At 43.2% G+C, this 23745-nt stretch overlaps 1 protein-coding gene across 2 annotated transcripts; it reads left to right on the forward strand.

The window, feature by feature from the left end:
* The first annotated feature begins 5282 nt into the window (after positions 1-5282).
* Positions 5283-17796, forward strand: PIMREG (PICALM interacting mitotic regulator). Of its 2 annotated transcripts, XM_034752559.1 has the most exons (6): positions 5283-5422; positions 9929-10265; positions 12374-12729; positions 13609-13704; positions 15445-15491; positions 17036-17141. In XM_034752559.1, exons 2-5 carry the CDS (start codon positions 9978-9980, stop codon positions 15473-15475), a joined length of 771 nt encoding a protein of 256 aa, XP_034608450.1. In that variant the 5' UTR covers positions 5283-5422; positions 9929-9977; the 3' UTR covers positions 15476-15491; positions 17036-17141. The 2 variants fall into 2 exon arrangements, with proteins under 2 accessions (XP_034608450.1, XP_034608449.1); XM_034752558.1 differs by lacking the exon at positions 15445-15491 and having other exon boundaries at positions 17036-17796.
* The last annotated feature ends 5949 nt before the right edge of the window (positions 17797-23745 follow it).

The following is a 23745-nucleotide window of genomic DNA, read 5'->3' on the forward strand; positions in this document are numbered from 1 at the left end:
GGGATGCAAGAAGAAGTTAGTTACCCGTTCTGCTTAGGAGGCATTCAGACCCCAGCAGCCTTGGTCCCTGCAGGGTTCAATGATCACCTTGCCTGTTCCCCCACCCGAGGGAGCTCAGCCATTGTCAGGGAGCAAGAGGTAGGCTTTGTGATGTCATGGGCACTGACTTGACTTCATTGCAGGCAGGAGCAGTGCAGCCAGCTGAGCAGTGTTACACACTGCGAAGGCAAAGGGGAGGGAAAGATGTATTCTTTGGGGGTTCAGTGTGAAAAGGGAATCTCAGGGCTGGCTGCCGTACATACTTCTCCCTCCCCCAGCCCCAACAGGTGATCTATCTGGAAGCTAAGCGTCAAACAGTAAAGGCAGAAAGTAGTGCTTGCTACAGCTTGTGACCTAGGAACTGCAAGCCTCATGTGTGACGATTTGGGGATTCTATGTACAACTTACTCCAGTTGGATTTTATGAGCAGTCTGTATTCTTATGTCTTAAACTGTCTCTTTCTGTGTTCTGCCTCATGCTCCTTGTTGAGCTAAGGAGACCCGGGAGTGGTATCAGCATGTTTGTCTATGAATAGATTGGTCTATTAAAAACTGAGAGGGACTCAAGGAAACTTGGGGCAAGAGAGGGGCATGTTTTTGTAGCAGAATGATCCTTTTTTTTACTGAGGGGCCATCTGAATAAGAAAGAAGCTGGCCGCAGGAAAGAAGGGGGAGAAATATCCTGTGAATCAGGGGAAAAGCCTTCTGAAGGACGGGGGGTACTTGGATGTCCCAGAGGACTCTGGCCAAATCAAGATTGGTGAGGAAACTGAGGCAGGAAGGGAGGGGGCATAGGTCTTTATTGTTTTGTCTAAGTCTGTATATTTCTTGTGCTAGCTAAAGTCAGGAATAACTGTGTTACAAACTTTTACAAAGCCTGTTTGTTATCCCTGAAGAGGTAAACTCTAACCCAGACTGCTCACAAGGCTGGAGCTCTGGGGAAGGATGTGCTTACGCCACTGACGTGTCTTTGTGGGGAAGGGATCCGCTTTGGTCCTGGGGGCCTATGGCAACTGCCCTGTGAGTTCTCTTCTGTGATAGAATATGTGCCCAAGAAGTGTGCCAGAGAGGCCAAAGAAAAAGACTGTGCTTGAACCCACCCAGAGCAAGGGAAGCTGATGAGCACAAAGATCTAGTGTGGTGTAGGGTTGCCAATTTTTTTTTTTTTTTTGATGAATTCCTGGAGATTTCATCACATGACATTATCTTTAATTCCTGGAGACTCCAGGGCAACCCTAGTGTGGTGGGACCCAAAAACAGCAGCTGGGTGAATGTGCAGCAGGGGGTCATGACATCATGCATGCAATACGGGCTGGTTCCCACTGGTGATGAGATAAGGCCTTGCTTTCATCAGAACTTTAATAGACCAGGTTCTAACTTCTCTCCACTCAAGGCAAAGGTGTATGGAGAAGCCTGTGCTTTGTTAGCAAGTTTGCAGAGAAACAGATCTGGAGAATAAAGGTGCTTCTACCCAAAGCAGCCTCGCAACCTACAAGTCTTAAAAAGTGATTAGCTAAGATCACTGATGTGCTTCCAGGAGAGCAACGGACGTGGGGGGGGGAAATGATTATTTCCCAAAACTCTACCTAAAAACCAAGCCCCACACACTTGTGACACCAAAATAAGATGCTACTCTCAAGCAGGTTGTGCAGATCTTCCTACTATGACCATCTCTCTTTCTTGCATTTTATTGTCACAATTAGATTTCACAGTTAACAAAATTACATGAATGGGAGCCATTCTCAGCTCTCCACCCTACATTTTGAAGACTTTTATCTGTAACCATAAAGGCTTGAAACTTTAGACTTTCATTTCACAAACAGGCTTTAAAATGCAGGTTGGCATTTTGTTTTTAATATCAATAGAACTGAGCCAAAACACCAGGTCAGATGAGAGGAGAACACCCATTAGCGTTGGGGAGTTCCAAATAGAGATCTGATTGTAGTCTGAACCCATTGTTTGTTCTTGTTGTTTGTTTTTTAACAGCTGTCCTTATTACACTCAAAATGATCACGTGCATAGATGGCAGTCAGATAAAGGACCAAATTCTGCCTTCAGATAGGGAGACTTGAATGCACATCTGTATCTCAAGGATACTATACATAGAGGGATGTAGCACTCAAAGCTGATTGAAGCAAGGCAGATCCAGGTCCCTTCTCTCTTTCCTGTAGAGAAAAGGGGGGAAATCATTCTGTAGAAATCTGAAGCTAAGGCATGCAAAAGGACAGAGACGAGTTTGAAATAGTGCATGTTGGGAGTTTTGCGGGGAATCGGGATGATATTAAAGGAAACATTTGTGCAGCTTTCTGGACGGAAATGTATTGGACTATTGGATAGTCTCCGGATTGGAAGTGGCTGAAGCTCCGTCACTTCAGACTTTTAAAATCAGAGCACACAAAACACTAGAAAATTTCTGTGCAACCCAATCCCTACATGGGCACGGAGACAGGCTTTTCCACCTCTGACTCTGTGGTTCAAAACTCATTGCACTCACTTCTTAAGCTATAGATTCTTCTGTGGTGGTGTTGCTGTGTTATATAGCATCACTAGATGTCAGCATTGAGTTTAGCAAAGAGAGAAGCAATGCAAAATGGAGTTCACAGGGGGGCGGAGGAGGGAATTAATAATCAGCTTAACACCACAATCCACCTTCATTTTTCAAAAGGAGGATAAAGTTCAAAAAAATATCTTGTGGGGAAATGGCTTAACAGTGAGTACTTGAATTATTTTCCTCTGGCGCCGCATAAACAGACTGCTTCTCTGCACCTGCGTTCTCTGTGCATTAAGCCCAGATATACAGCACATACTGTACTGTATATGATTTTGATTCAAAGCCTTGCCAGTAGTGGAAGATGATGTTAAAATGAGATGTTTTCCCCCGTCTGTTCATTATAATGTTAAATAGCCACATGGATTAAAACTCATTTTGAACATCAAATCCAGCTGTTCTTACTCATACAAAGCTGTTACGAAGCCCATGAGAGTGCTCTCTGAGGAAGAGATATAGGATTTGGCCCAGAGTGTTAGCAATAACAACTGTGGCTGGGGTTTTCAAAAGGCAACCTAAGGTAGTTAGGCACCCAACCCCCACTGAATTGCAGTGGGATCTATGTGCCTAACTCCCTCAGGGTCCCAGCTTGTGTGTCCGTTTTCGAGCCAAATACTTGAGTTGGCCCTGAGGTGCTGCCTGTGGTTAAGTTGTGGTTACTTTATTATTCAAAGTGTGCATAAACCTACCCCTGGGTTAGGTCACTGTCAACCACCAAACCACAGCTGTGGTTTTAGATTGCTAAAAAGGTACAGCATCCTCACACAGTGAGTCTGCAACTCAGTTGCTGCAATTGTTTGTGGCTTACTGCTCCCACTGCATGATTCCTGTAACTGTTGCTCCCATCCTGTCCCCCTGCCTTGCACCATCTCAAACAGCTCAGAATGCAGGTAAATGCCACCCCACCTCCCTCCTATCTCAAGCACAGGTCAGTTGCAACTCTTGTCTGCAACATGACAAATCTCTGCATAGAGGAGGTTTGGGGAAGGGGCAGATGAAGATGGCTGTGGTCTTATACATTATACAAACATCTTTCAGCCTGATGGATACCAGTGTGCTTTGCAAGCTGCAAACAGCGATCACATCATCCATCCCTAAAACATAGCTTCCTTTGGGGTGAAACAGAGCAATTATTTAACAGGGCACGGCAATGCTGCACAAAATATATGACAAGGGGCAGAGGGGCCAGCAGGCAAAGAGTTATTTCAGTGTTCAAGTCTTCTGCAGGTGTAAAAGGGTGGCTAATGAGAGGGGAGCTGGTGGCCTAATTGGGAAGTCTTGTGCAAGCTATGAAGCTTTTCCCCTAGTAGTCTGAGTGTTGCAGTGTTTGTAGCTTGAGTAAGGACTTAGCTGCTCTGTGAAAGCTGGTTAATGCTATGTCTGGTCTTCTAGAGAAAAGTCTATCCTGGTAAGAGACAGATTCTTTTTGTTTTATATTGATTCTGTGGGTTGGCTCCATTTTATGGGTAAGAAAAGAACATCTTCCCTAATTGAAAGAGCAGTGGGAGTTTAGGGATGAAGTATAACAAGCTAATCTGGAGTTTGGTTAGGACACTGGTGTTAATAATCCCTTGCTCTTATAAAGGGGAGGAATTTAATGATGCCTGCATTTAGGACCTGAGTATTTATGCTGGCTTTTGTTCAAAATATGTCTATTTCCCCACCACTGCCCAATTGCTAGTCTGAGGCTTAGGGATAGATGTATAGACAATGTAAGTGTTCTGGTTCTGCTCTGAATAGATGAGGCACAGAAGGCAGACTGTAACAGTTCATGGTTGTCTTTAATTATTCATAACTGGACCCTGCAGATGATGGGAACTTGTGTAGGTACAATGGGGAAATCCATCTGTTAACCAGTGTTTTGAGCTACAAAGCTGGACAAGAGCGGGTGCACATGGGATCAATAGTGGCTAGTGTATTTGAAAAGCACACATGCCATTCCCCACTCAGGTGGATCAGGTGCAAGCAGGCAATATGCCCCCCCTGCCATAGTATACAATCCGCCAAGGAGCCAATGTTCCTCTTGTCTCTTACAAAGATCCAGCATGAAGAAGCCACACCAACAGCCTGGATGGGAAACCTGAGGGGTTTTCTCTCTCTCTCTGTCTTTTACACACACGTTTTCCTGTCTCTTTTTCTTGCAAGACTTGGCCCTTCCAGTGGTTCTCAAACTGGGGGTTAGGACCCCTCAGGGGGTCATGAGGTTATTACGGGGGGAGGTCACGAGCTGACAGCCTCCACCCCAAACCCTGCTTTGCCTCCAGCATTTATAATGGTGTTAAATATTAAAAAGTGGTTTTGAATGTATAAGGGCGGGGGGGCGCACTCAAAGGCTTGCTATATGAAAGGGGTCGGGTCACCAGTACAAAAGTTTGAGAACCACTGGATTAAACAGTGAGTGGGGAGGAGGTTTCCAAGACATGGCCATGATCATGGCACAAAACAGCCCCATCTTGTTCTCCTCCCCTCTGGCAAGTCAGACGGCAAGGCTTGCACATGCAAACCCCGCCCGGACTGGTTCCAGGCCGGGGGTGGGTGGGTGAGCTCGTGCTCCACAGACAGGGCTGCATGTCCCTATCCCTATCCCAGCCCCCCACCGCCCTTGCAAGCTGCTCCAGCTGCAGCCTATCGCCTGGGTTATATGTTCTCCCGCCTCTTCAGGGGGTGGGCCAGCGCTGGGGGTGTCCCCCCCCTTGCAGGGGAGAGCAGCCCGGGAGGAGACAGGCGCGAGCCAATCCTAGAGGAGGAAGGAAACAGCGCGCAATTTAAATCCGCAGGCGATTGATGATTCACCGGGCAGCAGTCGGTGCAAGTGGGGCCGGGCTGGGAGCGGCGGGTGAGTGAGTCTGGTGCAAGGGGGCAGCCTTGGGTGGGGGGGACCCTTCCCTGCGGCGGCGGCTGGGGGACCGCCGGGGTTACCGGCGGGAGGGAAGGAAGCTGAAGCCGCTACAGTGTTGCAAGCCCGGGGCCCTCCAGGAACAAAGGGCTGGGAAGCAGCGGGCGCCTCACCCGTGGCCAAGGGCGGGGTGGGGGGCATGGCCCCCCCGGGCTCCAGCCAAGCCCTCCGCCTCTGCATTGTGCCCTGGCTGCTGGGGTTTGGCTGGCGAGCTGTTTGCTCCCCCTGCCCGTGCCAACATCCCCATCCCTGGCTTCCCCCCGTCAGGCCGGCCCCACCGCCATCGTCTCTGCTAACAGGTAGACCCGTGACTCTGCCAGCCATCCCCTGGCCCCTGCTCGTGTGGACTGGCCTGGGGCTCAGGCCAGCTCCGATCCAGAACAGTGTGTGTAGTCGGGGTGCGGAGCGCCATTGAACCAAACTGTGAACCCTGTGTATGATGGAAACCCCTTCAAACCGGGGGGTGCGGCAGCGCCCCTTGTTCTAGCCCAGGGGTAGGCAACCTATGGCACACGTGCGGAAGGCGGCACGCGAGCTGATTTTCAGTGGCACTCACCCTGCCTGGGTCCTGGCCACCGGTCCGGGGGGCTCTGCATTTTAATTTAATTTTAAATGAAGCTTCTTAAACATTTTTAAAACCTTTACATACAACAATAGTTTAGTTCTATATTATAGACTTATAGAGAGAGAGACCTTCTAAAAACATTAAAATGTATTACTGGCATGCACAACCTTAAATTAGAGTGAATAAATGAAGACTCGGCACCCCACTTCTGAAAGGTTGCCAACCCCTGTTCTAACACCTATGCTGGCTTCTGTTCGTGCCTCTGAATGACTGTGGGTGATGTCCTGCTCTGTGCCTCAGTTTCTCTATCAAATGTGGAATAACGGTGCAGACCTACCTTTTATCTGTAGATATCAAAGTGCTATATAAAAGCTAAGAAGTGGTGGTGTAATCTGAGAGTTCATTACAGATTACTTGCCCTGTCTGCTTTTGGTCTTCTATTGTGAGCACTTCCAGGATGTGTGTACAAAGGGTCTAGAACAGGGATTCTCAAACTGGGACCCCTCAAGGGGTTGCAAGGCTATTACATGGGGGGTCGTGAGCTGTCAGCCTCCACCCCAAACTCCGCTTTGCCTCCGGCATTTATAGTGGTGTTAAATATATAAAAAGGTGTCTTTAATTTATTGGGGGGGGGGTTGCACTCAGAGGCTTGCTATGTGAAAGGGGTCACCAGTACAAACGTTTGAGAACCACTGGCCTAGAACAAATTGTGAGGGAGTTTATGGAGGTCCTGTAGAACCTCAACATTAAAAACTCCTCGGGAGTGGAGGTTCATAACTCTGAAATGTTTGTAACTCTGAACAAAACATTATGGTTGTTCTTTCAAAAGTTTACAACTGAACATTGACTTAATACAGCTTTGAAACTTTACTGTGCAAAAGAAATATGCTGCTTTTAACCATCTTAATTTAAAAGAAACAAGCACAGAAACAGTTTCCTTACCTTGTCAAATATATATATTTTTTAAACTTTCCCTTAATTTTTTAGTAGTAGTTTAACACCGTATTTCCTGCTGGTTTTTGTTTTTTGTTTTGTTTTGTCTCTGCTGCTGCCTGATTGCATACTTCCAGTTCCAAGTGAGGTGTATGGTTGACCTGTCAGTTTGTAACTCTGGTGTTTTGTAATTCTGAAGCTCTACTGTAAAGGGTGTAATGTAACATGGGTTAACTAGAGGTAGATCATGCCAGACTAACTTGATTTCCTTCTTTGAGAAAATAGTTGCATTTTTTTTGTTTGTGTTTTTTTTAAAGATAAGGAAAGTGCAGTAGATTTAATACACTTGGACTTCAGTAAAGCATTTGACACAGTACCACATGAGAAATAATTAGATACTATTGGGGATCGGTGCAAAAATTGTAAGGTGGATCAGGCACTGGCTGAAGGGGAGAAAGCTGTAAGTTTTTGGTGAAAGATGAATTGGACTAGAGAGAGGTTAGTCATGGAGTTCCTCAAGGATGGGTTTTTGGGACTAGGTTTTAGCCAGCCACCTACAGGAGTCAGGACGGGATTCTCTCCTTCTCTACCCTGCCCATCCCCCACATAATGTATTATGGATGAGTTGGTTTTGATCTATTTCCTCTGAAGCCTCGGAGATGGCCACAGCTAGAGATAGGACACTGGACAAAGCTCTGAGGTGCCACCGAGCATTCTCTCTCTCTCTCTCTCTCATGTGCTTAGCTGTCTTGTTCTTGCTTACATGCTCAGGATCTAACCAATCTCAGGATGTGGGGCCAGGAAGGAATTCTCCTCAGGTCGGATTGGCAGACACCTCAGGATTTTTATTTTTTTGCCTTCTGTGACACTGGGGTGGGAGCCTCAGACATTGGTGCCCCTAGATCCCTGTGGCATAAATCTAGTCTCAGGTTGTCATACTTTGGTCTAATTTCAGTTATTGGGTTTAATGAGTGGGTGCTAGTGGCCTGTGATACACAGGAGATCAGACTAGATAAGGCCAAAAAGGACGAGCAGATTAAACAGTGTGACAGTGGGCCTCTGAGAATTTTTTTGGACACTACTGTAAATGACTGAACGTGTGTGAGCGCCGAGGATGCAGCTGTGGGGTTATTTGTTGCCCACATCCAGTGGTGACCGTATACGGTAGGAGAACCCCAGTAAAAAGATATCTGAGATGGGCATTTGAACTGCTTATATTCACTACGCTTCTGGTGTTTGTTGCAAGACTCTCAGTGAAGAATAACAGAAGGATTGATACACAGGGCCACAGCTGTATTAAACAGCACTGGGTACAGAAGTGTGTATCCTGGAAGAGAGTAGGTCAGGAACTTAACAGAGGTATATAAAGCTACTGTCAGAGAAAATCAAAGGTAAATTTTATCAATTGACTTGAAAATGTCTATTATTGTCTTTAGCACCCAGAAACTGCACATTTTAGAAGCTGAAAACACTTCGTTAGTAGCAGTTTATAATTGAACTTGCCGCACACTCCAGCTACTGTGCAAAGAACATAACATGCAACACCCATTGGGACATTGACTCTTGAGAATCAGAATATAATAGGAGAGGCCCTTTGATCTGCACTTCGCTCACCTTCATGCCGCACTCCACTGTGTGAATGCACACAACAAATTGGTCTCTCACCACTTCTCAGCAAAGATTTAATGGCTTGCTGAAGTGAGGTCTCTAAGTAAGGCACGGGTTATCAAACAGGTTTCTGGAGAGTTGATTGATCACATGGTGCTGGTACATCATCATTCCCATGTGCAAAACTGCATTTAAAGAAGCTAAAAATATATTAAATGCTTTTCTACTATTCCTGTTTCACGTAACCAAGTGCTGCAGTTGATGAGGGCATGTTAGCATGAGGGGAAGGGGTCCAGGAGATTGTGTAGGGGTGGGAAGGTATCTACAAGAAACTCTTTACTAAGATGTGCAGCATGGCTTTTAAAAACTGGAGAACTCCTGCATTAAGACATCATTATGCTTACGCACTACAGTGCATTTATTAATATGCAGTGAGGCGTTGAGAAAGCTAGTTCAGTTTTATCTCAGATCACATTTGGATGCAATCGCCTGGCTTTTCTAAACAGTGTGCTTATGAATTGACACAGTTCATTAATTCGCGCTGGGTGGCTTGCTTATTAGCAAGAGTGAAAGTAATTTTAAAGATGATTTCCCAAATAATTTTGAGCAAGCTACTCTATAGAAATCAGGAATGCATTGTTAACTATAACCTGTGGCAGATCTCTTTTGCTGGTAACACCATTCCCTATCTATTATGTGCGCACACTACTGTAGTTGTGACTGCAGCTGGTACCTCAAAAGGGAGTGATCTAATTAGCCAAGTTCCAAATTTAGGACATAATCTCAATATGATGGACATAACAAACTCTTGCCATTACAAGGTATTCATATCTTTAGTCTTGTATAGTAAGCTTTGGTCTTATGATTCACCAGGGCTGATGGAAGTAGCTGGCAATAGGAAGTAGACGGATAAAGGGCCGGTGGGGGGAAAAGTAAAATCAGAGTGGTGTGAAAGACTGGAATCTTCACTGAATAGAAATAGAAGCCCAAAGTACTGTTTGACTAATAATGAATCACTTCTATTGGCTGTCAGAGCTTTAACCAGTTTTCTCCTCCAATTGTAGTCTTGTACAGAACACCTGGGGGAAAGTTCCTGTTTACATCTTTTTCTTTTTTTCTCAAAAAACATAGGTAGTTACAGAAATGGACAGTGTTTCCTCTTAAACCAGTCAAAGATGCTCAGCCTGGAACTTTTTGCTGGTCTCATGTTTTGGAGGAATTTTGGGAAATGAGGGTGGCTCCTTTCAAACAACCTGTTGAATGTGCTGTGCAGTATGTTTTATTATCCGGATTGATTTGTGTTGGGGCTGTGTTCTCATTCGGTGCATTATTTTTCACAGCTTTGTCTGATCCCCTTTGAACCAAGACTACTCCAAGAAGCGAAGAGTGATGGCATCTGTGTTCCAAAGTGTTGGGGCTACAACTGGCTGGAGGAGCCACCAGCTACTGGCTGACTTTGAAAATGAGAGTCCAGTGCCTGACAAATTTAGAAAGAAGCCTTCTTCAAGCTCTCTCAATACCCTTCGCATGTCTCTGAGAAAGCGAATGCCCTTAAAGCAAGTGGAGATGAACCTCAGTGAGAATCCAACTTGGGAAAGTCTGGAAGCGAAAGAGAAGCGACAAACCTTCCGGGCTATCACAAGAACAGCAAAAAATGCTTTTGGAACAGTGTCCCAGGTAATGATCCTTGTAATGTACTATGGATGGCAGTTCTGTTCATAGCTGGTGTCCTGTTTCAGGACTAATAATACCTAGCTCTTTTATACAGCACACTTCAGCCGTAGATCGCAAAGTGCTTTAATGCCAGACATAGTGTCTGTATTTTATAACTAGTACATGCTTTATAATATATAGCGGGCTGGTTGCCATAGAGAAAGAAGAGCAGTACAAACAAGCTTTTTGCACAAACAAGGGAAAGTGACATGTAGGAAGAATATGCAAAAAAAAAAAAAAAAAAAAAGTCTTGCTCACGTTATTTTGAGCAAATCTCCAGCAACTGTAAAACCGCTTTCCCTATCCCAGACTGCATTACGTGGGACATATCTAGAGAGACACTTTAAAAATAGTAAATGAAGGAGACCTGATAAACTAATGGATTTTCTGGGCTCTCAAAGAACATGCTTTATGGAAACCTTAGAGCTCAGGGGTGAGAGAAATGTGGGACTTTAATTATACTGTATTTGGAGGCAGGGGGAGGAGATGGGGGTTGGACTAGATGACCTCCTGAGGTCCCTTCCAAACCTGATATTCTACTGATTTCATAGAATATCACCCACTTTTATATACAGTCTGAATATGGACTGACTGGGTTCACAAAGACATACCTTATCGAAACTCCTAAAGATCAGGGCTATTAAAAATGTACAGCCTTAACTAGCCTGCACATGGAGAAGAGGTCTAATTTTTAAAGCCTGATCTAAAACCGATTAGCCAATTGCTGACCCAAGTCCAAGTGTTGCGTCGTTTTCAGACCCAACCATCAATGTGCGTCATCCTTGGAGCTCAGCATGGTGTGGGGGCTTCACGCTCTGTCTGCCTCCTGCCTGTTGGGTCAGCAGGGCAGTGCCCCTCTCCTGCCGGCCGCCACAGCCTTGTTTCACTCTGTGCTCAGAGTGAAGGGCCCTGCAACTCCCAGCACTTGGCTCTGCAGCACACAGTGCTGAGAGGCAGCAGCGGTCAATGGGAACAGGGCACGCAGCTACTTACGGGCAGACTTGACGCTGAGAGTCTTGGGTTGTTTTCTGACCTGACCTGGACACGTGTAGTCGGGTCCCTTTGGGTTCAGGTCCGGTTTCAGGGCTCTAGTTTGGAGTGGGGAGGGAAAATATCAAATACCATTCCTGAAGATCCTGCTGGAATTTAGTCCTTGATCTGCAAAGTCGCTGTTCTTTATATCCATGTGACCTAGAGCGAGACTTCTCCAGCATCTCTCTTGCAACATAGTCTTTGCACCCTTTTAAATTCAGTGAAGCAAAGAGAAGCAGTGGAAATCCTGGGAACAGATTTAGAAATAGCAAAACACTAGCCGCATATGTTAAACAGATGGCATGACCTTGGTATTCTCGCTAACTATGAATTGTTCCTATAATGGCATGCACATAGAGGGAAGAACTTGCGATAAGTGCTTCTTGCTAACTCTAAGCTTATTTTGCAGATGAAATGCCAAGCACTGGCAGCAAGGAGTTGTTGCTTGTGTAAAGGCTGCCGAATCAGGCCTGAGCACTTGTCTCATGGGACCAGCAATATTGGAGTTGTACCAATGGGGAGTTCTGATGAATTTTTCATGCATCCTATGCTAGGTTGCACAAGCTATTTTAGGAAATGCTGCTAGCCAGGAGCACAACCTGCTATGACTCAGAGTTTGCAAGTAGACTTGAAGCCCAGGGGACAGCCCTGCAGGTTGACTTATGTTAGCAGGGCAGCAAAGGGAAGCTTTTGTGCTGCTCTTCTTTAAACAAAGGCCTTCAGTTTAAAGGCATCTTTAACAGGTTCTAAAGGCAGGGGGGATCCTGCTCCACATGAAATCAACGAGAACTTTGTCCAGGGCTCCTGTGGGAGCAGGATCAATCCCAAAGACTAATGGATCAAATGAAGCACGCTGCTCTATTTCAGTGCAATCCGAGGGAAGAGGCTTTAGCAGCAATGACAGACGTGCATCCGCCCAGTCTAAGTCTGGCTCTAAGAATTGTAGCTGGGGTTGAGAGCGAGCGTTCACGTGCTGGGATTTTGTTGAGCTGGCATATTGTAGACAGCAGTTCATAATCCCAGATATGTCTGCCTTGCAGAAAATACAGAAGTCCTGCCAAAACCACACGCAATCGCTAATCATCTCTCCAGCTAAAGCCCCTGCAAGGAGAAATGGCATCACTTGCTCTGCCAAGAAGAGAAGCACTTCACCTCGAACTCCTAGTCGGAAGAATAGGCTGGCCACAATGCCCACCCCATTGTCTGGTCCCACTTGCACCCCCGGGTCCAGCAGGAGAGCCTCTCTTTCATCCAGATCTGCAAAGAGCTTGGTGGGGAAAGAATGGAGGAGTTTCTCTTACTGGCTTGGAAAAGAAGCTGTCCCTCTCCGGAGATCAAGGAGAGCAGCAGCTCTAAAGAGCCCATATTCATCACCTATGCCTGCCAGCAGAAAGAGGCAAGCTGCAATCATTTGTAATGCCTATTGCTGTTTTGTTATTGTGACTAGCGTGTCTGGCTACCTGAGAGACACCAGCTGAGCACTGCTAATCTTTCCCACTGAAACAATGTGCTGTTTTAATGGTTAGGAAGGTAATAAAGTTGTTACGTGCCCCTATTTACAGAGAGAGAGTGTATGGCATAAAACTAGGCCTTGGAAACTTAATTTTGCATGATGACAGACCAGTGAGGTCTCTTGCACCATCCCCATCCAGTGGGAGTGCATATTAAGTTTTACATCATGTAATTATGCCAGCTCCAGTCTGGCTTGAGTTAAAGAAATGTTAACCTTCTAAATTGTTCATTGATGCTGTTTGTTTGATAAATCACTTGGGTATCGATTCGTCCTACTCTGCACTGCATTTCCCAGAATTATTTATTTGTATTGTGGTGGTATCTAGGGTCTTGGCCCATGACTGGGGCTCCTGTGGTGCTAGGTGCTGTACAAACAGACAGATGGCCCCCTGCCCTGGAGAGTGGACAAAGAGTTGTGGGGAGAAAAAATATTTCATGAAGTGCGGCGATCGTGCCTTGCCCAAGGTATCAGGTGAAGACAGAGTTGGGAGTTCCAGGCATGCCTCCTGGATCCCAGTCCAGTGCCTTAGCTATGAGACTATCTTTTCTAGATGCGATGTGACTAGAGTTAAGGCACGATTAAGGCTGAACATTGGGATGGGGAGCTGTGGCAGTGATAGAATCCTGTGGCTAGAGGCTTAAAATTTGACCAGAAGGAGCACTAGGGTATATACTGTAGATACTTCTGCAGTGGTAGGGGGCTGGGCTTGATCACCTATGTAACATTTGAATCCTCTAATTGCATGCTGCTTTCTCCCTTCAGAGAGTTTGACTGCGAGTTAGAATCAGTCTCTATGGGAATTCGCCGGCTGAAACGTCTTTCTCAGGTGTTCGATGATGTCATTGTGAGAGAGGAGAGGTAAGCAGTATTGTGATTGGGGGAGATGTTTATTTCTCCTCTAATGCTGCCTGTGCAGCAGAGGATGGTATCGCCAAAGATTCACCTCTCCAATCCTGAGTCAATGATACTGCTAAATATAAATGAAATGGTCCCTCGCAGCTTGTAATCAAAATGAGTGAGAGCAATAGAAATGCCTTAACTGTAATGCAGCCTCTCTGCTTTAAGACACTGCATAGTTAGACAGCTGCAGACTGGCTCGCGGCTCCACTGAAGCCTGTAACAAACATTCTCCTTGATTACATGCTGCTTGCTGTAAAATCAGAATCCTCCCCACCACACTCAGCCTCCAATACTATATCTTGCCTGGTAACTCCTTGCAGCAGTTCTAGGTGGGTTAATAGCCCGGAATGGGGCCAATAGAGGCTTCTTAGAATCTCATTGTATAGGCACTTGACTTTCATTTCAATAAGATTCTTTGAATGTTGCCTGAAAATTTGATTCAGATCCAAGTAACACCTAGGATTAGTTTGGCTTGTGCATTTCACAACTGCATGTATAGTCATTATCACAATCTTCCCTTCTAGTTGAAGATCTTCCATACACAATTGTGGGAAAGAAAAACCCTATCAAAAAAGGAAAATAACTTAGTGACAGGGTGACTTGGGGGCAGGTGTTTCACTGAAACTGTTCCTAACTCGCTTTGAAATTAACTAGATTTCAGGTTGAAAGGCCTGAAGCGATGTGGGTCAAACTTGTTTCACAGGGGTCATCAAAATGGTAACAAGATAGTTTTATTGTGTTGGTGTTGTCCATCCCCAGTAAAAAAAAATCTTGATGTGGGAGCCTCTCTTTTCTAAGAGGAACTAAAATTCTTGCACAGTGATTCTAACTTAAGCAGCTTTGGAAATGTGGGAGATTGCTGTGTTTTTGTAATAGTTACCTCATTTAGAATGAGCATCTTCAAAGTGCAGTGTGGTAAGAGTTTTCAAATTAAAAAGTCTGATGCCACAGTAATCTCCTAAACCTTCTCAAGTTCTTCTTAAAGAACTCTTATCATTAAACCTAAATCTTGCAGCTTAATTCTACTTGGATCTGGTTACAAATTCTGCATCATGAGAGGACTATATCTAGACTACATGGCCCTGTCTTGCAGATAACACAAGCATCTGGATGTAGCTTAGTTCTAAATCAAGGGTTCTCAACCTTTTTCTTTAAGCCCTCTCCCTTCCCCCCCCCCCCCCCCCTAAAAAAAAAAACCAAAAAAAAAAAAAAAAACCTCCATGGCCCACCTGTGCCATAGCTGGTTTTCTGCATATAAAAGCCAGGGCCAGTTTTAGGGGTTAGCAAGCAGGGCAATTGCCCAGGGCCCCATTCCACAGGGGGTCTTGCAAAGCTAGGTTGCTCAGGCTTTGGCTTCCACCGCGGGTGGTGGGGCTTGGGGCCCCAGCTTTCTGCCCTGGGCTCTAGCAAGTCTAATGCCAGCCATGCTTGGTGGACCCCCTGAAAGCTGCTTGTGGCCTCCTGGTTGAGAACCACCGTTCCAGATCACTTGCCTCAGAAAGACTTGTGGAAATCTGTACAATTCCAACTATTTCTCTCTACTGCAATCATATTTTTTCATAGGGGTCACATTTTCAGCTGATCAGGTGTGGACACAAGTGGTCAAAATCCTGAAAGAGCTGTGTGTCAATTAAATGATTGTAACCATTTCAAGTTCACTAAAGCCTCATTCCTAATATTCATTCTTCCATCTGTTAGTGATATGACAGTTTCTCTCATTCGTAACTGAGGATAGTACCAACCAGGTAAAGTTGTTGTTGTTCTTAAGCTTGCTTTGAATATACTTACTTCACTTGCATGTGGCTGAATGGAGAAAAACGGCTGTTTTCAAGGGAACAAGTACATACAAAACTTTATTGAGCACCTTAAAAAAACAAACTTACTTACTAATGTAGAGAACCACAGGCTGTTTTCTCAGTCACCAGTGCTGTGCATGCCTCTCTTAGCTGCAGTTGTAATGCAGAGCAGCCATCAAACCCAGCTTCAGCTGGTGATTATAGGTCACTGAGCCCCGTGTGGGTTTGCACTGAAACAATAGTTTGACTTCTGTGCAAATAGCTGTTTTTCTCACCCCAGACCAGAAAACATCTGGTACTAATGTTTTGTCACTTCAGTTCTCACTGGTTACCCACTAACAATGTAAAGCATGTCAGAAAAGTGTTACTCTGACTTGCCTAATTTTTGTGTGTGTGTGTTACCATTTTTAATGTCTAACTGTTAAGACATTGCTTTGTCAATAGCAGCAGTTGACATCTTTCTACCTGGTGTTTAAATACCGCAATTGCATATAAGTGGCTCTGGAACAAGCAAGGTTCTCCACTGTAAATTTCTGAACATTATGTCTTCAGCATCATTTCTCCGAACCTTCCCATTAACAGATTTGCTATGGGAATTCCTTAATTTAAGCATTTATCTTCACTTGAAGCTGCACTGTGTCATCTTTAAATGTTTACATCATTGTGTTGAAGGTTTGTATGCTGGAATTTTTTTTATTGAAAGGGGTAGTGTGAGTTGCTGTAGGTGTTTTAATTAGGTACAAATACGCAAACACACTGGGGCATGAATGCCTGTAGTGTCGCATGGTAGAAAGTGTCTGTGTGGGGGGAGGGGGGAGGACTGTAACCACTAAATGACAAGTTGATTCAGCATGTTACTTCCAATGGTAATGCATGCTAGCAATTCACTTCACTTTACTGCATACTTACACACCTTCACTTCCTGGTTTGAAGATCTTTTTCTGTTGGAAAAGCCCATGACTTTTACAACTTAATGTTGGTAAGGGGGTACCATACTTAGAATTAGTCTCTACCTTAGAGTTGCTAACTTCTGATCTCTACTAGTCATGAGGAGGAGTATGGAGTTTTTCCTCCAATTAGGCCCTGTGCAAATAAACTTACATAGACAATGGCTATTTTTTTGTTGTTTTTTTTAACTTTCCCTCACCCTTCACAAAACAAGCACTGACATGAAAGCTAGGTTAGACACTCACTTATTCATATAATGTTTAACATTTAAGTAAAATTAGACCATCCCCATTAATGTTTTTTACCCCCTATCTATCATGCTGCTTAATCTATCTGCTGCTATTGCTGACCACACACCATAGCAGATAAAACATGACTGAAGTGAGAATTTTTTTTAATGGCCTTCATAAAATCTGCTCAATATACCAGGCACGCTGTTTCCTGACTTCTACCCACTTTCCAGCAGCTTGTGTATACTGAACAACCAATTACTTAACCTTGCCCATTACTCTGTTGTATTAATTACACTCCTTTATTCTTTGCAGAGAACAAGCGATATCCCATTATCAGCATCTAATGGCACAAAACTTGCGATCTGTGCATCGGTCTCGGAAACTCTCCCAATCTGCTTTCAGACGGCGTGCGAGGAGGCTGCAGCATGCAGTTGGCACTTGGACTGAGATGGCTTTAAACAGTATTAACAACGTGTGAGCAAATGAAGGATTAACTATCTATGGGAGTTGGAGGGGTGTATTGTCTGTTTGGATTTAAGTGACTGTGCTTTGAATAAGCCATTAACCATTTTTAGAATACTACCTTTCAATTCAGCTCTGGTTTAGCCTTCCATGGATTTCTCCTGCCAATGGTGCAGGGATTATATTAAAGTATATCACATGACCACCCCCATGGTATTGCCCAGCAATGGAACAGTAAACTGAACTCACTTAACCAGCACTTTCAAATGGGACAGGCATGGTCCAGTGTTTTGAACTTTAGGGCTGAGCTAATTACTACTGAATGATTTTAAGGGAAGACAATAGTATCAGTGTCTGACTCCTGATCTGTGACATTGGGGATACTTGCTTCCTATACCTCCCTCATGAGATGTTGAGGACTTTAAGTTTCTACAGAGCTTTGGAAACTAAAAAAGCACCAATGCCTATGCTTTTCCAAAGTGCATGAATTTCATTGAATTTCAATGGGATTTAGTGGCCTTAAGTGCTTCTGAAGACTTTATGCTATGTGCCAAAACCATAGTCTACAAAATGGTGTCTGGCTGTGATTTCAGTTACTGTGGGTTGACATGGGGGGGAGGGGGGTGCAACTAAAAATCATGGAATTCTGTAGTTACTCCAGAGTGACACTGGAGTTAATTCACTTTGGCAGTAATTTCTTTAAGATAAATTGAATCAAGGCAACTTTAATTCTGAATGAGTGTGTCGACACAGGAATTTAACACTGTTTAATCCATGCCTTTGGTTTATTCAGATTAGCTCTCGGGAAGGTGCCTGTGTAGATAAACCCTGGGTGATCGAAGTCAGAATGTGTGACGCCCCCTGCACAGTTCACAGGGTTCGACTAACTAATGTATCTATTCCATTTTAACTAGTTTCATTTTGAACTGCTAACAGTTGAGGCTTCATTTGTCTTTCATGCTACTACTATAAGACATCTCAACGGTGAGGTAAATATTGCTCTTGGAACATGTACACACAACTGAAGACACTAACAGTTAATATACTAAAGTTGGAAGTAACACTTGTTGCTTATTATAATGTTGATATTTTTGTGCAATGGCACTAGTTAAGTGTTTCTAATAGCTTTTTATATCAAAATAAGAATGTCAGGCTCTATAATAGAGGTAATCTTAGTTTAGCAAAATATTAATTCTCTAACATTTCAAAAAGGGAAGGAGTCCTGTTTTCCATAAACTTCTAGAACTTGGCCCCAATGCTGTTCCTTGAGCTGTTACTTTTTTCTAAAGAGAATAAGTAAACAAAGGGGTGTTTGTTGTCTTTAAAGCAATCTGAGTCGGTGTGCCACTACAAAATATTGACATTTAGAAGGTTTAATCTTTATGGCCGTTTATATGAATTCTGTTGCCACTTACTATTGGCTACAATATTGCCCTGCTTCATTCTCCCTAAAATATTTTAGTGGTATCGAAGTCCAAATTTTGTAAGCAATCCTGCCTGAATGCTGCTCCAGCTATATTTAAATTGAGATTAACTTACTTTTTTTTTTTTTTGCCTGTTGACAAACCAGACTGTTTAAAAGGTAAAATTTTGTAACACTGGGCTGGAACCCCTTCCTATTTGGATTTAAAATGTAGATAAGGGTTATTGTTTTAAGCCAGAGGAGAGCTTTTATTTGAAGTTTTACTTGTATGTACTGATCCTTGACAAAATAGACTTTTCATAATAGTGATGTCTTGTTGAATGCTATTTTCAGACTCCCTGACACTGCCCCTTTTTAAGAAAAATCTCAACCCCCAATTACCATTCACCTTGTAAGTGGGAGAAATGTTTATTTTTGTCATTTCTTTCTCAGTGCACACAAAGCATTTGTATCTATTAGGTTTTGACTAATTAATTAAAATCAAGGGGACTGCCCGGGGTGTGTAGCTAAGGGACAAAGAACCCGCATTTTGGAAAAATCCTGCCCATCTCCTTTTTCTGCTTGAAGCTCTGCTGGCAATGCTGCCTTCCAGCAGGTGAGGATCTAGAGGTCTCTATTTTGACTAAGTGCATGGTAAATACAGCTGCTCAAAACTAACATGCCATTTGGTAGGTCTTGGAATTATACACCTGATCAACTTGTTCAGAATGGGTACAATGGCCGGGGAGCTTTCCCACAGCAATGTAAAGAAAAACCCACAACGCTGTCCACTTAAAGGCAAAGAAGGTTTTTATTTAAGTGACTAGCTTTTTATAAGATTTTAAAAACCAGCTCACATCAAAATCTAGACCAGTTGTAAAAATCTTACTCCTTAGTTCATATGTTAAGAAATTCATTATTGTACAGTTTTTTTAATTTTTACAAGGCAGCCATAAGAAATATAAACGTTTGTCACCATAGATAGAACCTTCCCACGGACACACTATTTAAAAGTATACACTTAGTAAAACTGTAGACTTAAAGACCATGTACGATTTCAAGTCTCCTCACAGGGATTGTTATAAGTAGACGTTTTGTTTTCCCACGTAAATAGAAAAATAAGTATGGGTTGGGGTTCTGCCATGAGACTGCCATTCCTGACACTTCTAGACCCAGGAGTATCTTCCAATATTTAAAACTTGCTGTTTTCCCTAACTTTTCTTTGTTACTCTCCACAACTTTTCCTTTTTAGTGTTCCATTCCACATGTAAACCTGCCTGTACTTAGCAGTCAATACACTCTGAGATGTTGACCATTCGCCCAGTGCTTTTCTGGGTAAGGAGAGGCTAACTCAAAATTTTCCACCCCTTCCCAAAAGCAGAGCCAGTTTTAAAGGAATACTGTCTAATTACAGGCCAGATCCTCATCCCCTTTTCACGGATCTGAGCCAAAAGGAGGAGTGTCAGCTGTGTTGTTGTTTTCAACTCCCACAGGGAGCTCCCTTCCACCGTGTTCCAAGCAGGATCGCTGGCTGTTCTGTGTAGCCTGGGAAATGAGTAAGTTTTCATACTCACCCCAGTCTGTAGTTAGAACTCACTCCCACCCTCCAATCTCCTCTGGAACAGCTATGCTTCCAGGGACAAGTGAGGTCAGACACATTAGGCATATGGCCTCTTTTCATCCGGCCACCTAATTTCTTCACTCTCTAAAGGGAATAACCAGCTGGAAATTCTGTGACTCCACATTCAGTTTTCAGTCCCTTAAATAGGAAAAGGTGAGAGGAGATGATCCTACATAATGTAAACACATGTCTTTACCTCTATTAATAAACACAATAGCAGCAAGTTGCTTTTATAGTGTCAGTTAACTTTCTTGTGGTTTGGATAGCATGGAAAAAAAAAAAAGACATTTTTCCTTTTAGTGCTGTACTACAGGGAAGTATTGTCCTTTACCAATTGTTTTACATTCAGACTTTAAAAACAATTCTTGTGCTCAAACTTTTTTTTTCTACTTGGGAACCTATTTATAGGGAAAAGTGCTCTTGACTATTTGCATATAATCTGGTTTTAAAAGCAAACAACTGGATTTGTTTAAAGAGATGCATAGGCACACAACTTTTGCAAAGTGGAACCAGGTACAAGGGCTGTTCACATGCTTTCTGTGCCCCACAAGAGCATGAGAGTTTGACAGAAGTGTCACCATCTTGGCTAATACTGCTTAATGAAACAAATTAAGCTTTCTTAGTGTAGGACTTGTTCTGTCTCCCCATAACTCCTGAAATATGCCCTAGCTACTTTGAAAGCAGTAGCAAAGAGAAGGGGGCCCTCTATCTTCACTAAAGTCTGAACTCTCTAGTGTAAAGGCTGCTAGGTGTACTAAATAGTGGAAAATGGAACACGATTAATGCTTTTCTAACCATATCAAAATGGCAGCTCACTCTTGAGCCCCAGTGACACAGGGACAATGGATGCTGTGTAGTTCACACCTAACAAAATAGTAGGCTGGATAGATATAAAACATGCCACAGAATAAACAAGAATACTTTGGTCAAGCAAGAAGATTTTGTTCCAACAGCACTAGTGTAGGCAAACATGTACTTAAACATTTCTTAGTGACATACTCATCAAATTTGGATTACCATTACTATGCATGTCTGTGGAATATTCTGTACTTTTTACAATGCTAATTTCCCCCCAAAAAACTTACTTAACAGGACAACAAAATAGACCAAACAGCTATTGTAAAAAATGCATATTGGTTACAAATTTGCTGTGAAAGCTTTACCAAAACTTCACATAGGTTGTTATGAAGTCAGTAAATATACACACACGCACAACAAACACCACAGCTGTGAAGGTGCCTTTTCACAATAGCTCAGATAACAGTCCACCACTGCTAGTTAATCAGATTTTTTTTTACAGTAATAAACTGGGTCCATTAAACATGGCAGAGAAATAAGTGTTCCTAGTCACAGCCTACCTTACTTGTGCATTTAACTTTGACTGCTATGACTCCTCACTAAAATATTATATTATAATACATTTTACATTTCCAATTACTTCCTCAGTTTACCTGGGCAGAAGACTGTGCTTTTCCATATCAAGCAGTCAGGAGGCACTAAGGTGCAGAAATTATTTATGTGCTCAACCTGTGTTCTGTGAGCACTCAAAACTTCCATTGATGTCTTAATTCACAACCAAGCTAGTTTTGAGCGTGCAAGGACATCTGGTAGTAACTTGATACAGACAGACACTGATACCTAAACCCAATCTACTAATGAATGAAATTTTAAAAAGCACTACTACTCCCCTTGGTGAAAGTTTAAGCAAAACTGAATGAAGACTTAAATTGATTTTGAAATTCCACTTTACTCAACAGGCTCTGAATTAGGAAAGTCTGCACCTATGAACCATGGCATGTAAACAATTTGGCAAGAAGCAAATGCTTTAGGAGATAACAGGGATTGACAATTTAACAGAATTGGTCCTAGCTCAGCATCCATAAAAGAGAGCGACCTGGACATACACCTAACTTTTAATATACAGCTGGGTTCCCAAATTTCCACTTACTTAATACTTTGTTTGTAGGCCTAGCTAGTTCAGAGATTTCATGTCATTCTTCTTACCATACTGATACTCTCAGCCCCACTGAAATGATGACACCATTTTAGTGACTAATAATCTAGAGCAGGAAAAAACCCAAATGCTTTAAGTCATCTGAAATTTTGGAACACCAGTTTCCAACTGATATGAAACATTAACCTCTAACTTGAATATGTTGTGGGATTGTTGGCAAAGGTGCTTAGTTGGAGGACCAGTGAGCAGAGGGTAAAACATTCAATCCCTGAGCAATAACCAATATCGGAATTATACAAAGGCCACATGAGTTCCAGTATCTCATGAAACCAAGTAGGGGAGTTAATTATTTTCAGCTGAATTCTAATACTGTATGTAGTAATATTTAAAATGCCGACATTCTAATCATGTACACAAACTAGCACTTATTTCACTGCTTAAATTATTCTACTGTTATGAGAAGCCAGCACAATGGCGTCTAGTCAAGAGACCCAGGTATTAATGAAAAATTCGAGTTAAAAGACACATTGTTATAGCTTTCAGGCTCATTTCCCTTAATGATGGACACAAATTCCAACTAGATCTCATTCTGGAAAGAAATCTATATAATAGGAGAATTAGATAAATCTATAGGATAAGTGGTTTTGGAGCCTCGTGGCTGATAGAGGTAGACATTAGCTAAAGCAACAATAGCTTTGAATTGCACAGCAGGCACAATAATCACCAGCAGTGTACATGCTGTAACACAGAGCTGCTTTACAAAATGTAATCTCGAGCTAAACAATCACTGTCCCCTTTAGATCTGCCCATCCGATTACAGGTAGGAACTCAATAGACAAATCTGAAAAGTCGTATGCTCCCCTGCCTGTTAAACTTAGGGTAAGCTGAAAAATACTGTATCCCAGAGGTTTTGCAGTGAAGAGAGCCTAAAACAATTGGCCAATCACCACAGCCCCAAGCAAATAAAACTGCTCCAAGGACAATAAAGCAGTGAATCTGCTGAATCTATAAACCATTAGTGATCAGATGTAGATCACTGTAGCAAGCTTTTTACTGTATGTTCTGAGAGCATTTTTTTGTTGGTACCTGTTAGTCAGAAGAGAGGCATCAAATAGAGATTGAGCACCAACCACCCATCTTCATTACTTGCTTTTCCTTGCCCCTAGAGCAGCAGCAGAGAGCCAAATTCATCACTGGGATAAGCAGCCAGGACTCCACTAAAGTCTGTGGAGCCATGCGTACTGATGCTAGTAGTCAGTTTAGTGCAGGGAGCTAGGTTCTGCCCTGCTTTGCAGCCTGTGTGATTTCAGTCTGGTTGCAGAGGGTGGAAGAGAGGGACGCAGAGGGCAAAGACAGAACACTTAACCATTTAAAGTGCTGTGTGTTAGAGGACTTGTGACATTACTCAGAAAAAGACAGTTGTAAACCTAAAAACTATTCAGTGTTGCTCCTGGGGATCTTACATTCAGCTTTTATATCCAAATGACCTGGCACCAAGGAGACACTGAGCAAAGGACATAAATAAAACAGTTACCGTAAGTACCCGATCCTAACTAGTGTGAGTTTGCAAAACATTTAGTGTC

The sequence above is a fragment of the Trachemys scripta genome, chromosome 18 (assembly GCF_013100865.1).
Source record: "Trachemys scripta elegans isolate TJP31775 chromosome 18, CAS_Tse_1.0, whole genome shotgun sequence".
Taxonomy (NCBI): domain Eukaryota; kingdom Metazoa; phylum Chordata; order Testudines; family Emydidae; genus Trachemys; species Trachemys scripta.

What these genes read in the sequence shown, in the direction of transcription:
- PIMREG (XM_034752558.1), top strand. Translation starts at nt 9,978, where the DNA reads ATGGCATCTGTGTTCCAAAGTGTTGGGGCTACAACTGGCTGGAGGAGC. An exon ending in CTTTTGGAACAGTGTCCCAG is followed by an intron (nt 10,266 to 12,373) that starts GTAATGATCCTT and finishes TCTGCCTTGCAG; the next exon opens with AAAATACAGAAGTCCTGCCA. An exon ending in GTCATTGTGAGAGAGGAGAG is followed by an intron (nt 13,705 to 17,035) that starts GTAAGCAGTATT and finishes TATTCTTTGCAG; the next exon opens with AGAACAAGCGATATCCCATT.